Below are 13,321 nucleotides of genomic sequence, written 5' to 3' on the forward strand. Positions count from 1 at the left end.
ATCAAAGAAGAAGTCGAAAAAATGCACAAATCGGGCATTATCAAGGTAGCCAAATACAATCAGTGGCTATCTAATATAGTGCCTGTTCGCAAGAAGAATGGCAAGATAAGGGTCTGCGTAGACTACAGAGACCTTAATATCGCTACACCTAAAGATGTCTACCCCATGCCGGTCGCGGATATGTTGGTAGATGATTTGAGTGCTTGAATGCAACTTTCGCGCAATAAGGGCACGGTCATCAAAGAAGTGGCAAATATTTAGACCCGAAATTATCGTACCACGGGGATTGAAAAGGTAACTTCAATCCTTGGTTATGCCGATTACTAAGTCACTAACAATTAACAAAAAAAACCTAAAAATAGCACCAAGCTATTTACATACCCGGCTCGGAACAACCAAGCCTAAAATGGGTCAAGAGAACCACAAATAAATGCGGAAGCTCACAACCAAATGGTATGGACAATGAAAGTGGTTTGTGAAAATTGATTTTTTTAATTACGAAGAAAATAAAATTGACAATTGAAAATTAAAATTAAAATTAAAAATAAAGATAATAGAAACTAATCAAGAAATGGAAATTAGGTCACTAGGGTATCCTCCTAGCCAAATTTAATGCACAAATATATTCGGACAATGGTCATTCAATTCATAGTGGCATCAAGAATCGTACCCAAGGCTTTTCAAGGCTCATGGATCAATAGATTCCTTAAAGAGTATTCCTACTCCGGATCAAGGGTCGTAGAAACTCAATTGGGACAATCTAGAGTCTTGTTAGGGCCTCTAGTTGCACCAAAAGGCGAAGAGTCCTAGAATCAAGGTTCCCAAGCTAGCCAATACGGCAATCGAAATTGGTATTGTAACTAACCATGTTCTAAACAAGTGTCCTAGCCATGAATTAGAGAAGTGATTAGGTCCCCTAATTTGTTCTAGACATGCTCATCTACACATTCAAGAGTTAATCAAGCTCCTAAGCATGCATCTAAGCCAAATATTATAGAATAGAACATACGCCAAACACGAAATTGAAAACCATTAAATCAAAACATATTTATTACATTAAATCCATGCTAGGGCTCAAACCCTAGCTTCCTAAATAGACTACTCACAATCCATCCACAAATCAACAACAATATTCATCAATTAAATAGGTAAAGGTGAAGAAGAGTGAGAAGTAACAAGAACAAGTCACAAATTGCTATGGAGCAATTATGACAAGCCTTGATTGATGGCTTCCCACTATACCCAATCTCAAATCTTGATGCCTCTTGAAATCCCTTGAGAAATTGATGAGGATTTGATGGAATTTTGGTGTGGTGAATCTTGTTGAGGTGATGGTGGATCTTGGTGAGGAGAAAAATAATCTTAGTGAGGAGGAAAATGGATCTTGGTGAGGTGGAGTGGATCTTGGTGAGGAAGTTCTTGGTGTAGAGGAAAATGGTGTGGAGTGAGAGAGAGAGGGTGCGGCTACTGTTGTTGGTGTCTGAGAGAAAGAGAGTCGTCCTCCCTGGGAATAGGGTTCTCTGTCGAAGAGTGAAGGGATGATTATATATGGTGCTGCAGTCTGAGGGTTAAATAGGCACGTGAAAGCATGTGAGGTGAGAGTCATCTTTGCAGAGAAGAGAGGAGCTAAGGTTGCTACGTGTCAAAAATTGAATGGCTGCACCTATTGATTAATTGGACCATAATTAAGCGGCTGTGGCTCCCCTCCCCCTGCACGTGCATGGCTTCTACAGTTCAACCAAAGCTTGATTAATTAAGCTAATTAATCAAGTGATTAATTAACTTAATTAATTAAGCTGCATTATTTTCTTTTCTTTTCTTTTCCCCATTTTTTTTCTTTCTTCTCTTCTACCTCAACGCACTTCCACACATTATCAGAGATGGTTTGATTCCGCTCTCTTGATGGTGTTGACTACGGTTGACCCGCGTTGACTTTTTCGTTCTTTTGTCGGAAACTCCAATTTGCTCCAATTTGGAACCATTTTCTCTCGTTTCCGCAATTCCGCTTATTTTCTACAAAGTAAATAAAAATAGATTAATTACATATTAATTGACATGAGGATTAGCTTAATTCTAGTGTTTTAGATATAATTACACGCATATAAATGCGTATAATCAGTAGACGTCGTAGCAGGACATGAATTGTTGTCCTTCATGGACGGCACCGCAGGGTATCACCAGATTCCGGTCGCAGAAGAAGACATACATAAAACCGCGTTCCATTGTCCTGGCTTCGCGGGAGTTTTTGAATATGTGGTTATGCCTTTTGGACTGAAGAATGCCGGAGCAACGTATCAGAGAGCCATGAACCTGATCTTCCATGACATCTTGGGGAAGATTTTAGAGGTCTACATCGATGACGTAGTTGTGAAGTCTCAACAGAGAGGAGACCACATCACTGATATCAGAAAGGTATTCGAGCGCATGCGGCAACACAAGCTCAGAATGAATCCCGCTAAATGAGTTTTTGGAGTTCAAGCAGGAGATTTTCTGGGATTCATTGTCCATCAGAGAGGGATTGAGGTCCCTGAAGACAAGGCAAGCGCAGTCATCAATGCAACCGCTCTAAGAACGAAAAAGGAATTGCAGCATTTGCTGGGTAAGATCAACTTTCTGAGACGTTTCATCTCTAACTCTGCAGGTAAAATCCAACCCTTCTCTCCATTGCTGAAACTGCAAGGTCAGAATGAGTTTGTATGGGAGCCTAAACATCAAGAGGCTTTCCATAGAATCAAGGCCTACCTTGCGAGTCCGCCAGTGCTTGTTCCCCCGAGAACTGGATTTCCATTGAAGTTATATATTTCAGCAGTTGAGGCTTCCATTGGCAGCCTACTCGCCCAGGATGATAAGGAAGGCGTCGAGCACGCCATTTTCTACCTCAGTAGGACACTTACAGATTGTGAAACCAGGTATACTCCAATGGAAAAGCTGTGTCTTACATTGTACTTCTCAGCATGCAAGTTGCGGCACTACATGTTATCCTTTACTACTTGCATCATCGCTCAGACCGATCTGGTCAAGTACATGCTGTCGCAACCTATTCTGAGAGGCCGCATTGGCAAGTGGGTATTGGCCCTGTTCGAGTTCTTGCTACAATAAGTTCCCCAGAAAGCAGTGAAAGGACATGACATCGCAGACTTTCTGGCACATCACCCTATCTTGGATATCCCCACAGTGAAGGAGTTAGAGATAGCAACCGTAACTACCACTCGATCAGATTTGGCGCGCATTCCAGAGTACGCAATATGGTATCAAGCCACAGTCTCCTTGCAACCCTGGGTATTGTCTTTTGATGGCTCAAGAACTGAAACATTAGCAGGGGCAGGAATTGTCCTGGAGAACCCAGCGGGCGATCGTTTCTCTTACTCTTTCCAATTGGAGTTTAAGTGTACAAACAACCAAGCAGAGTATGAGGCCCTTATTATTGGCCTAGAAGTCTTACTGGAAATGGGAGTAAGAGATGTTCAGGTACGCAACGACTCTTTGCTCGTGATCAATCAGCTTCAAGAGAAATACAGATGTGCAAGCTATTTGCTCGTCCCATATCTGAATCGCGCCATTGAGCTTTTGGATCAGTTTGATGACGCGGATTTGGAGTACATCCCTCGCGAGCGCAATTTCGCGGCCAATGAACTTGCTCAACTGGCTATAGGCATTACATTGAAGTACGGGGTTCGCGAGCGCATTCTGAAAGTCGAGTGCCGCACACTGCCTTCATGGCTCACGCGGCCTGACCCTCCTGATGAGCCGGTCGTCGCTGTCCTAGAGCCTATTGACATCGATTGGCGCATTCCGTTGATCGATTACCTCAAACAACCAGCTCTTACAGCAGACAGGAAGATTCGCTTTCTTGCCTTAAATTACTTCCTCAGGGGTGACGAGCTGAGACGGCGTGGGAAGATGGCATTGACTTCCGATGTGTTTATGGCCGTGAAGCGAAACGATTAATGCGCGAAGCACACACAGGAGTATGTGGAGCCTATCAAGCGGGACCTAAGATGCGTTGGCTCATCAGGAGACATGGGTATTATTGGCCCAGCATTTTGAAGGACTGTATCGCTTTCGCCAAAGGATGCCAAGACTGTCAGGCACACGGTCCAGTCCAGCACATTCCCAATATTCCCATGCAACCTATTATTAAACCTTGGCCTGCACAAGGCTGGGCACTGGACTTGATTGGGATGATTCACCCCCACTCTTCTCTCCATCACAAGTTTATCATCGTCGCTACTAATTTCTTCACCAAGTGGGTCGAAGCTGAGCCTTTGAAAGAGGCTTCAGGTGCCACCATTCGCCAATTCATATTTCATAACATCATCTGCAGGTTTGGTATCCCTGAAGTGCTTGTTTCCGACAGGGGGGGAGCATTCATGAGAGGTGAGGTGGAGAAACTTGTCAACGACTTGGGCATCCAGTTCATCCACAGCACTCCATATTATGCTCAGTCCAACAGTCAAGCGGAAGCCGGTAACAAGATTATTATTACCCTGCTACAACTCCCTATGCACTAATGTTTAGCCATGATGCAGTTTTACCCTTGGAAATCAACGTTCAATCGTTACGGGTGCAAGATTAGCATCACTTGATCGGTGAAGATTATGTCCACGCGATGTGGCAAGAATACGAAGATCTGAGCGAGCAGCGCTTAGCGACTTTGGATAATTTAGTGATGGAAAAACAGCGTATCGCCCACGCCTACGATAAGAGGATGCGTGGCAGTAGTTACAAAGAGGGGGACCTTGTTTAGAAAGCTGTTTTGCCCTTTGGCAAGAAATTGACCGGTCGCGGTAAATGGACTCCACGATGGGAAGGACCCTTTGTTGTTCACCTCATTTTGGAATGCGGGGCTTTTCACCTCAAGGATTTGGATGGCGAAATCCATCGCAATCCCATCAACGGGCGATTCCTGAAGAAATATTACCCTAGTGTTTGGGAGTTCGAGGATCCACTGGATCAACCTTCTTCCCAGACTGGGGGCAACCATAGTCTTCATCGGCTCGCATCATCTATATATTCAGGCCCTTTTGTGTGGCCTTAGTCTCATGTGTTTGCTTCGCCTATGAACACTAGGGGGGCAACACTCTATACATTCAGGCCTTAGTTGAGGCCTTATTTTTTATTAACAATTTCAACTTCCGCTTTTGTTTTTGTTGTAACTTTTTCTTCCTTGACCATGTGTGTTAAGAATATACATGATGGCCTGTACATGAGGCCTTATTTTATAACAATATTTTTAGCTATACTCAGAAACATTCATTCATAGAGTGGCTTTGCGGCCAAAAGCAGTACAAATTGAAACGGTTACATTCACAATTATAAGGCCAAAAGTGGCTTAAAAATCATAAGGATTGCAGATCTTCTACGAGTTTCTGGATCTTGTGGCGACAAGCGGAAGTGATGTGATCGCTCATGCTCTTCCTCTCTTCACCCACATCCCTCCTCCAATATGAGTCACAGCTGCTATCATCTGTACCGGAGGAAGAGGGAAGGAAATAATCCATCGCAACCAGAGATGAAGATGGAGATGGTCTTCAGTTGATTATCCTCCGGGATGGAGATGGTCTTCAGAGAGAGCGCGACTCACAACCACATCTACCTCCAGGGGAAAAATGGAAGCCTGATAGTCAGACCCCGGAGGTAGGCTTCGGAAGAAGAACAATAGGCCTCAAAGTGGCCTTCCGCCCTTCACCCTCCTGCTCCACGCGAGAAGTCTGAGGAGAGGGATCCCTCAGAATCTTGTTCTGCCGCTTTAGGAGCGCCACATGTTCTTCGGTCTAACTGAAACCGGTAAATCCCATCCGGATTTCCAGAGACCAAAGACATGCGGCTGGACCTGAGATTAGGCCATAAGACCTACCCAGGTTTTGAGATTAAGCCATAAGGCTTAGGAATTTGAGGCTAAGGTTGAGATCATGAGGAAAAGCTTTCAGAAACTGAAGGAAGAGAAGTAAGGATTGCGAAACTATCTCTGGGAAAGCCATATTTGCTGGTGCTTATCACTTCTCCAAAGTACAAGTATTTATAGGGCCAATCTCAATGGCCTCAACCGTGCGATGGACAGTTGAAGCATTTTTCAACGCCATCAATAAGAGTATCAATGGAATTGAATGCTAGGATCTCGGAAATTAAGGTAATTGAAAACGCGTGGGAAGCGGGGTAGTCTTCAAGGAGGTAACCGCTCCATTGATATTATCTTTTCCAACTTCAATAGCAATAAAGGTAAATTAAAACGCTGAACTGCTTAAAAATTTGAGCATATATTTGGGCCAAGCAAAGTGGGCTAAATATTTAAATTATGAATAATAATATTGTTCATACAAAATCGGCTTAACAATAGAGGCCTAAAGTTTTCGGCCTGCATGAGTTAAACGAAGTAGATGCTGGTCCAAGCGAAAACTGGCATCGACAGCGGCTCGCTCCGCTTGTCGGACCGCCTCGCGAGCTTGAGCTAGGTTCTGAGATAGTATTTCAGAAGCCGCTAGGGGTTGCTCCAACAAGGGTTCCTCATGCTCAAGTCGGGCCGTCACGACAGTCAATTGGGCCTGAAGATCTTGGATTTGGGACCGGAGATGATTTTGCATGATCCGCAAGTCTCTAACAAGGGTAGCCCTATCTCCTAGAAAGTCATGAGAAGAGTCCATTTGTTGAGCGAGGCCCTGATAGTGGGCCTGGGTCTGCCTGGCTTGCGCAGTCGCGGTCGCTCTTTCATTAAGCCATTGGGGAGATTCTGTAGTAGTTCGTCTATCTCAATGAACTCGTCCTCAGTGATGGCATGCTTGCGACGAAGAACCCTCAAATATTCCAGAGCCCGCACGGATGCGCCAGGCAGCAGGATATCGGGACTCAAAAGACGGTGAAGTTCATCCCTGGCTTCATCTATAACTCCGGGAGGAGTCACCTCAAGTACGCGAGCCAGTCTGTCCAATCTGGAAGGAGGCACAGGCAGTGGATTTAGGGCAGCAGCAGCTGGAGCCTCAAGAGGCTCCACAATAGGAACCGCTTCCAGCACCGGTTCGGCGTTCACCCCTCATTCTTCTTCAGGAGCAGCAGGGGCAGGCTCTTGGTTGACCACATCTTTACCAACTGGGTCAGTGGGATTAGCGCCAAGTTCTTCCACAGTGATAGCTACTTCCTCGACAGGGCCAGGATTCTGGGTTTAAGGAGGAATCATGAGAACGCCCAAAGAATCAGGCAAGAATCAGGACATCATGCTTGTTAAAGAGAAACGTACCTCTGCAGTTGGAGGCTCGCCGAGGATTGCTATCGGCACGGGTTCTTGGACCACCTCTTCAGGAATTGGATCGGGCGCTATCTCTGCCAGGACAGGTGTGATGTTTGGCTCCTCACAAGTTGCATCTGAAAGAGGCAGTCTTTCTTCCACTTCAGGTGAGCTATCATCTATGACCTGTACCGGGATCAGGGCCAATTGTATATTGCTCGCAATGCTGGTAGGAGGTGGAGGATTATTGGAACCAGTGGGCGCTTGGGCCTGTGAAGCAGATGTGCCTTCACCGACAGCTGAGGGGCCTTCCCTAGTCTGTCTTGAGGACCTACGACGAACCTGCAAGCGAGGATTGTTATATGGTCGCACGGAATAAAAACAAGATTCCAACGTGCACTTTTAGTTTTTTACCAGCCGGTCAGCGATTGGTTCATCTTCCGCCTACGAATCAGTTCGAGGGTCAGAGCGACTGCGCTTGCGGGCCAAGATAGCAGCGATCTGCCGGGTTCAAAGGAAAGGATTAGACTCGACTTGGAAAGAAAGCATTGTTTGTTTAATCAAAAAAGTTTTTATCGTTTGCGGGTCATCCTCGTCGGAAGAGGAACCTTCTACTTCAGGCTCCGTTATTACTGTTTTTTGCTTCCCAGATTGGCCAGTGGCTGGGGAAGCATTAACCGCGTGGATGCCAGAAGGTGGCACATTTCCCTGGTGCAGCAAAGTTTGAGTTAAAAGGAAGAGTGAGAGAAGGAATAAAATATGAACTAAGATACTTACATCTTGAGGGGGCTCGCGAATTACGATACCAGCCTGGGCTTGGCGCGGGGCTAGCGCCGGTTGAGGAGCCGGCTTAGGAGGAGGAGGCGGAGATTGTGCAGCATCTTCAGAGAAGCGATCAAGTAGCTCAATGTCAGCAGCATAGGGACATCTCAGTTCCCCAAAGATGGTCGCGAAGAGTTCATCAAACCGTTGTCTCCAACAATTGACAGAAACTTCTGACCACCATTCCTCATATCCTTCTTCAGTCCCATCCACGGCATCGATGTCCTTAGCCCAATCAGGAAGATCGACCAATGCAAGCATGCTTTGTGCTGGCAAAGGCCCAGAAGGGGGCCCAAATCTACGCCAGGAGGTGTTGTAGTTCCAGGCATCATACAGCAGGAATGGCACTAATTGGACAAGGCTGAGTTGGTGAGCGAAATGGTTAGGAGCGTAAAGCTCATAGCTGAGTTCTTCGACAGCAATCCTGATGTCTGAACAGGAGATCGCGTGCGCGATCGCTGTAGCGAGGAGCGCCAGGGAGGAATCCGTTTTCAAGCGGAGCCGGGAATCTCCTGCCCAGTACTAAGTCGCAGTAGGGCATCTCATGCAGAAGGTACAGGTATGTAAAGCACTCGGAGTAAGGAGGAGATGAGTACTTTTCCTCGCGGCTGAACCATTGACCCAGGAGTTGGTCAGCCGGTGGAAGCAGTGGGATGTCATCACGACAAAAATATGGGAAATAAGTTTGGATCCAGAAGTCAAGGATCCAAAAAGGGCCAGAGACGCTGGTCTCGAAAGGATGCATAGTGGCCTGGTACAGAGTGCGATAAAGGGCGCCCAACATGGGTTGTCTGAGCCCGACACGGCAGCCGTTGTAGAGGGTCGTTGCCAGAAGAGTCCAAGCACCAGAGGGCTTACAGGAGGAAGTACAGAAGATGAACTTACAGAGCCAGTATTCTAAGAAAGCAATTCCGCCGGTCGCATTGTGCTCCCAGCTGTAATAAGATAGCCACCGCAGATAGGAGCCGCTGTGAGCGCTGCGACTGTTTTGGGCCATGGTTGAAATGAAAGTGACAGAGTCGAATTGGCCATGCAGATAAGGCTCGCCATCAATGGGTAGGCTAGTGATGGTGAGAATATCCAGTAAAGTGATACCCATTTGGCCAAATCGAAAATCAAAAGTGTTTGTGGCAGTGTTCCAAAAACAGAGAAAGGCAGCGAGCGGTGAAAGATTGCCACCGCGCGGAAGACAAAAACAAAGATCAATAGTGTGAGTGATACCTGCCGTGTTCCAGCAAGCCAAATCTCGTGTTCGTGCTTCGCAATACCAGGAAAGCTCCGCCGCGCTGATAAAGGATGGCCAGTGCCCTATCTTTACTCGATGATTCTGGGCACCCCAACTGTTGAAATCCCCAGGAGTCCTTCAGAGGACTGGGGTGGGTCGACGAACGGGCAGGCCATAGAAGGCGATGGCGTCGGCCGGGATAGAGTCTCGCGGCGCTGGGCCCAGTCCAACATGGTAGTTCGGGAACCGGAGAAGTAGGGGTCTTTGGATATTGGTGTGGAGGAAAATGCGGGCGTCGATGTTGGTTCCCCAAGAGTGGGCAGCATGTTCATTCAGTTCTTCTTCTTGATCGATGACTATCTTCTTTGGGGGAGCCATTTTTGGGTTTCTGTGAGGAAGATGTTGGCAGTAAAAGGGTTTCTGGGTTTAGGAACTAAAAGAGTTTCTGATGTGACAGGTATGAAATGGCTGCAGGTTTTAAATAAGAAATTTTGTGAGGGAAACGATACGACAGAAAGGCGTTTTCGCAAGTGAAAGGACACAACCCTCATTAATGATATCGTTTCAAGCAATCGGCATGTCGTTTTAGCCCCCTTCAATCAGTTACATCTTCGCGAGCCTGCTTTCGGGGCCTGGGGGGCAATGTTTGAGCCCAAAAATAATTTTGGCAAGATCCTTTAGTGGATTTAGCACAGCGGGCCGATACCTGCGGCCCAAAAATAAGCCTACTTGGGTTTGGGTTACAACTTCGCCCATTCCATAATCCATGAGGAAACGAAACCTTATTGGAGTCAAGTAGCAGAGATTGAATAGGAAACTTCAATCAATAATCCTTCTATAGTAAGGAACAGTCAAAACCCTAGGTATAAATACTAGGTTTCAAGAATAGGAGCAGGAGCTCTCTCAAAATCAATCAATCCCAGCGATTACAAAGCCTCCCCGGAGCAAACCTTCAACCTCGTTGAAACCCGGTGACCGCACGCCAGTCCTAGTCTCTCCAAGAGCCGACTGTCAGCATCACCAGATCAACCCGGCGATCGTGCTTCCAGTCCTAGTCTCTCCGCGAGCCGACTGCCAGTACTACTGCCACCGAGACTCTCTTGACCAGCGAAGCAAAGGTAACGCCCTCGCAACCCAGCGAAGCTCAAAAGACACAGTTTGCACACCAACTGGTTTGGAGCCAAACACCACCAACCTCGACCCCAACACATCCAACTCCCACACCGCCAACCCCTCCTCCCTAACCCCCAACCCCTACTCCCTCACCGCCAACCCCTACTTCTTCACCTCCATGAACTCCTACTCCACCAAAGAAAGGAAAGTGCAAGAACAAGAACTACCCCTAGTACTACCACATTGAACATGCATGCCCCAGCTCCTGCCCTGGTGGATGTGAGGTGGATTGTGTCACTTGTAAGCCAGTCTGTAGTAAGTGATCACCTCTCCCACTCATTTCATTAGCAATGCTTGCATGCTTTTCAATCTTATTGGCTGACCATAGTACGTATGTGCATCAGTGCATAGTGGGATCAAGTCTATTTGTTAACATCGATCAATTACTATATATATAGGTACAAGTTTTGATCAACTTGGTGTGTTGGCATTCCATACAAAACGGGAAAGTATCTGTGCAGTTTAATGGGTTTAATATTTTTTATTTATTTAAAGATATTTTTCTGTGTACCAAAGTATATTATTAATTTCCTAAGTATTTTAATATTTGGTCTCCTTAATTGTTTATATTTTGTTAACACAAAAAGATTTGTTTTTCCTTGTAGAAGGGGATTAGGGTAAAAAGGCTGTTTTGATTGTTTTGGTGTGTGCTGCAGCTATTCATATAGCTTGGAAAAACAGACGGCAAAGTGGGAGGCTTCCAAAGACGCAAGAATATTGATAGAGTCTTGCATGTTTGTTTGAGTTTGAGTCTTCACAAAGAGTCAATACACTTGGTCCATGTATAAGTGTTATTGATCATGTTTTCATATGCATAAAAACTCTCTTGAGATCAGTAGAGAGACTGTGAAGAAAGAAGAGCAAGATCGTGTGATCGTGCAAGTGAAGGAGTTCAAGAAGATAGACAAACTTTGTGTTAGCTTTTGTCTAAACATTGTAGCCGAGCGAGTGCTATTCAAGTTTGTAAAAGAACATATCCTTTTTAATAAGATGATTCTTATTTTGGGCTCTCAAGAGTAAGAGCCCCGCAGTGTTTTTAATCTCATATTTTTGAGGTTTTCACTGCGTGACCAAAATCTGTGTTCAGTTTGCTATTTTGGTTTCTGCTGCCCAGTAAGGATTGATCCGTGCACTGCAATCCCCATTTTCCAGAAAAACACATTTTGTCCTTGTATTCACAATATATGCATGATCATTGTTCATATGGTCATTCTAAAGTTACTGAAGATCGAACTGAGATTAAAAACAGTTAGTTAATTATATTGTTTAGTACGCGCATGAACAGAATTTTGAAGTTAAAATTTTGTGGGTAAGTAAATCAATTAGAATGAGCAACCTAACTAGGAAGTGATATATCTATTTCTAATTAATGCACATATTTCTCATTGGTACTGGCAGAGTGTGATCAACCCGGAGCAGTGTGCCAAGACCCTCGTTTCATAGGCGGTGACGACATTACCTTTTACTTCCACAGCAAGAAAAACCACAATTTCTGCCCCTTATCCGACTCCAACCTTCACATCAATGCCCACTTCATCGGCAAGCGAAATGCCAACATGAAACGCGACTTCACATGGGTCCAATCCATCGCCATCCTCTTTGGAAAACACCAACTCTTCATCGGCGCCCAAAAAACTACAACATGGGATGACTCCGTTGACCGCCTTGCTCTCTCCTTCGACGGCGAGCTAATCACCCTCTGGGAATCCGAAGGCGCTAGGTGGCAATCCGAGAGCTTCCCACATGTCTCATTCGTAAGGGTGGGTGACACCAACAATGTGATGGTTAAAGTTGAAGGCAAGTTTAGGATCACAGCCAGGGTTGTGCCTATAACTGAAGAAGACTCTAGAGTTCACAACTATGGTGTGACAAAAGATGATGCGTTGGCTCATCTTGATCTTGGGTTTAAGTTCTTCTCTTTGAGCAACCGAGTTAATGGTGTGTTGGGTCAGACTTACAGACCCGATTACGTGAGCCGGGTCAAGATTGGAGCCAACATGCCTGTGATGGGTGGTGACAGGGAGTTCCAAACTTCAGGACTTTTCGCTGCGGATTGCGCCATTGCTAGGTTTAATGGTGCTAGCGACTCTGAGAATGAAGGGTCTGTTGAGGGTTTGGAGTTTCCAAGCTTGAACTGTGCTAGTGGGATTGATGGTCGAGGAGTAGTGTGCAAGAGATACATGAGACATTGTTCGATCTGCATGTCTTGAGAGACATGTATACAAGTTTCATTCATAGAAACAAATAATTTGTAATTGGAGGGTCAACAAAAACCTCCAGTTGAGTGTTGGTCAATTTAATTTACATCTGTATTTAAAATACGAGACAATAAAGTACATGTTTTAGAGAAACTGGAATTGAGAGAAAATTGTTGTGTATTCTCATTGATAATAGGGGTCTCTTTATATGGAGGATTACAAGGCATAGAGTCTGAATCATACAAGGAAAGATAATCTCTAGATTCTTCTAAATTAAACCCTATTACCACTAGGTCAACCTAGAGTTTAGGCCAAACACAAATTAGGGTTTTACTATAACACTCCCCCTTGTGTTGCCCAAACACGGTGCTTCTCTCGTTGCCTCGTTAAAAACCTTGCCGAGTAACAAAAACCTATTGGGACAAAAATAACCTCGGTCGAAGGGGAAAAGAAGCACAACACACCCATCACGTTTCGAGGTGAACTTGTAGACATCTCCCCCTGATGTCTGTGTCTCCCCTTGATGACTACGATCATGGGAGTTCAGATAATTTCAGCAAGCCAATTCTTGCCACATGTTTCTCGAAAGTGGATTTGGGAAATGACTTAGTAAACAAGTCTGCCACATTTTCCTCAGATCGAACCTTGTTCACTTTGATCTTGAGGAGCTTCTGTTGTTGCTGA

At 45.4% G+C, this 13,321-nt stretch overlaps 1 protein-coding gene across 1 annotated transcript; it reads left to right on the forward strand.

Annotated features, from left to right (window-relative positions):
* Positions 1 to 9,665: 9,665 nt before the first annotated feature.
* Positions 9,666 to 12,649, forward strand: LOC112170804. The gene is made up of 2 exons (XM_024308101.1): positions 9,666 to 9,723; positions 11,838 to 12,649. The coding sequence occupies exons 1-2, from the start codon at positions 9,666 to 9,668 to the stop codon at positions 12,647 to 12,649; spliced, it is 870 nt and encodes a 289-aa protein (XP_024163869.1).
* Positions 12,650 to 13,321: the final 672 nt, after the last annotated feature.

The sequence above is a fragment of the Rosa chinensis genome, chromosome 6 (genome assembly GCF_002994745.2).
Source record: "Rosa chinensis cultivar Old Blush chromosome 6, RchiOBHm-V2, whole genome shotgun sequence".
Classification (NCBI taxonomy): domain Eukaryota; kingdom Viridiplantae; phylum Streptophyta; class Magnoliopsida; order Rosales; family Rosaceae; genus Rosa; species Rosa chinensis.

Coding starts and splice junctions, on each gene's coding strand:
- LOC112170804 (XM_024308101.1), top strand. CDS start 9,666: ATGTTGGCAGTAAAAGGGTTTCTGGGTTTAGGAACTAAAAGAGTTTCT. Junction 9,724..11,837: donor AAGAGTTTCTGATGTGACAG/GTATGAAATGGC, acceptor TGGTACTGGCAG/AGTGTGATCAACCCGGAGCA.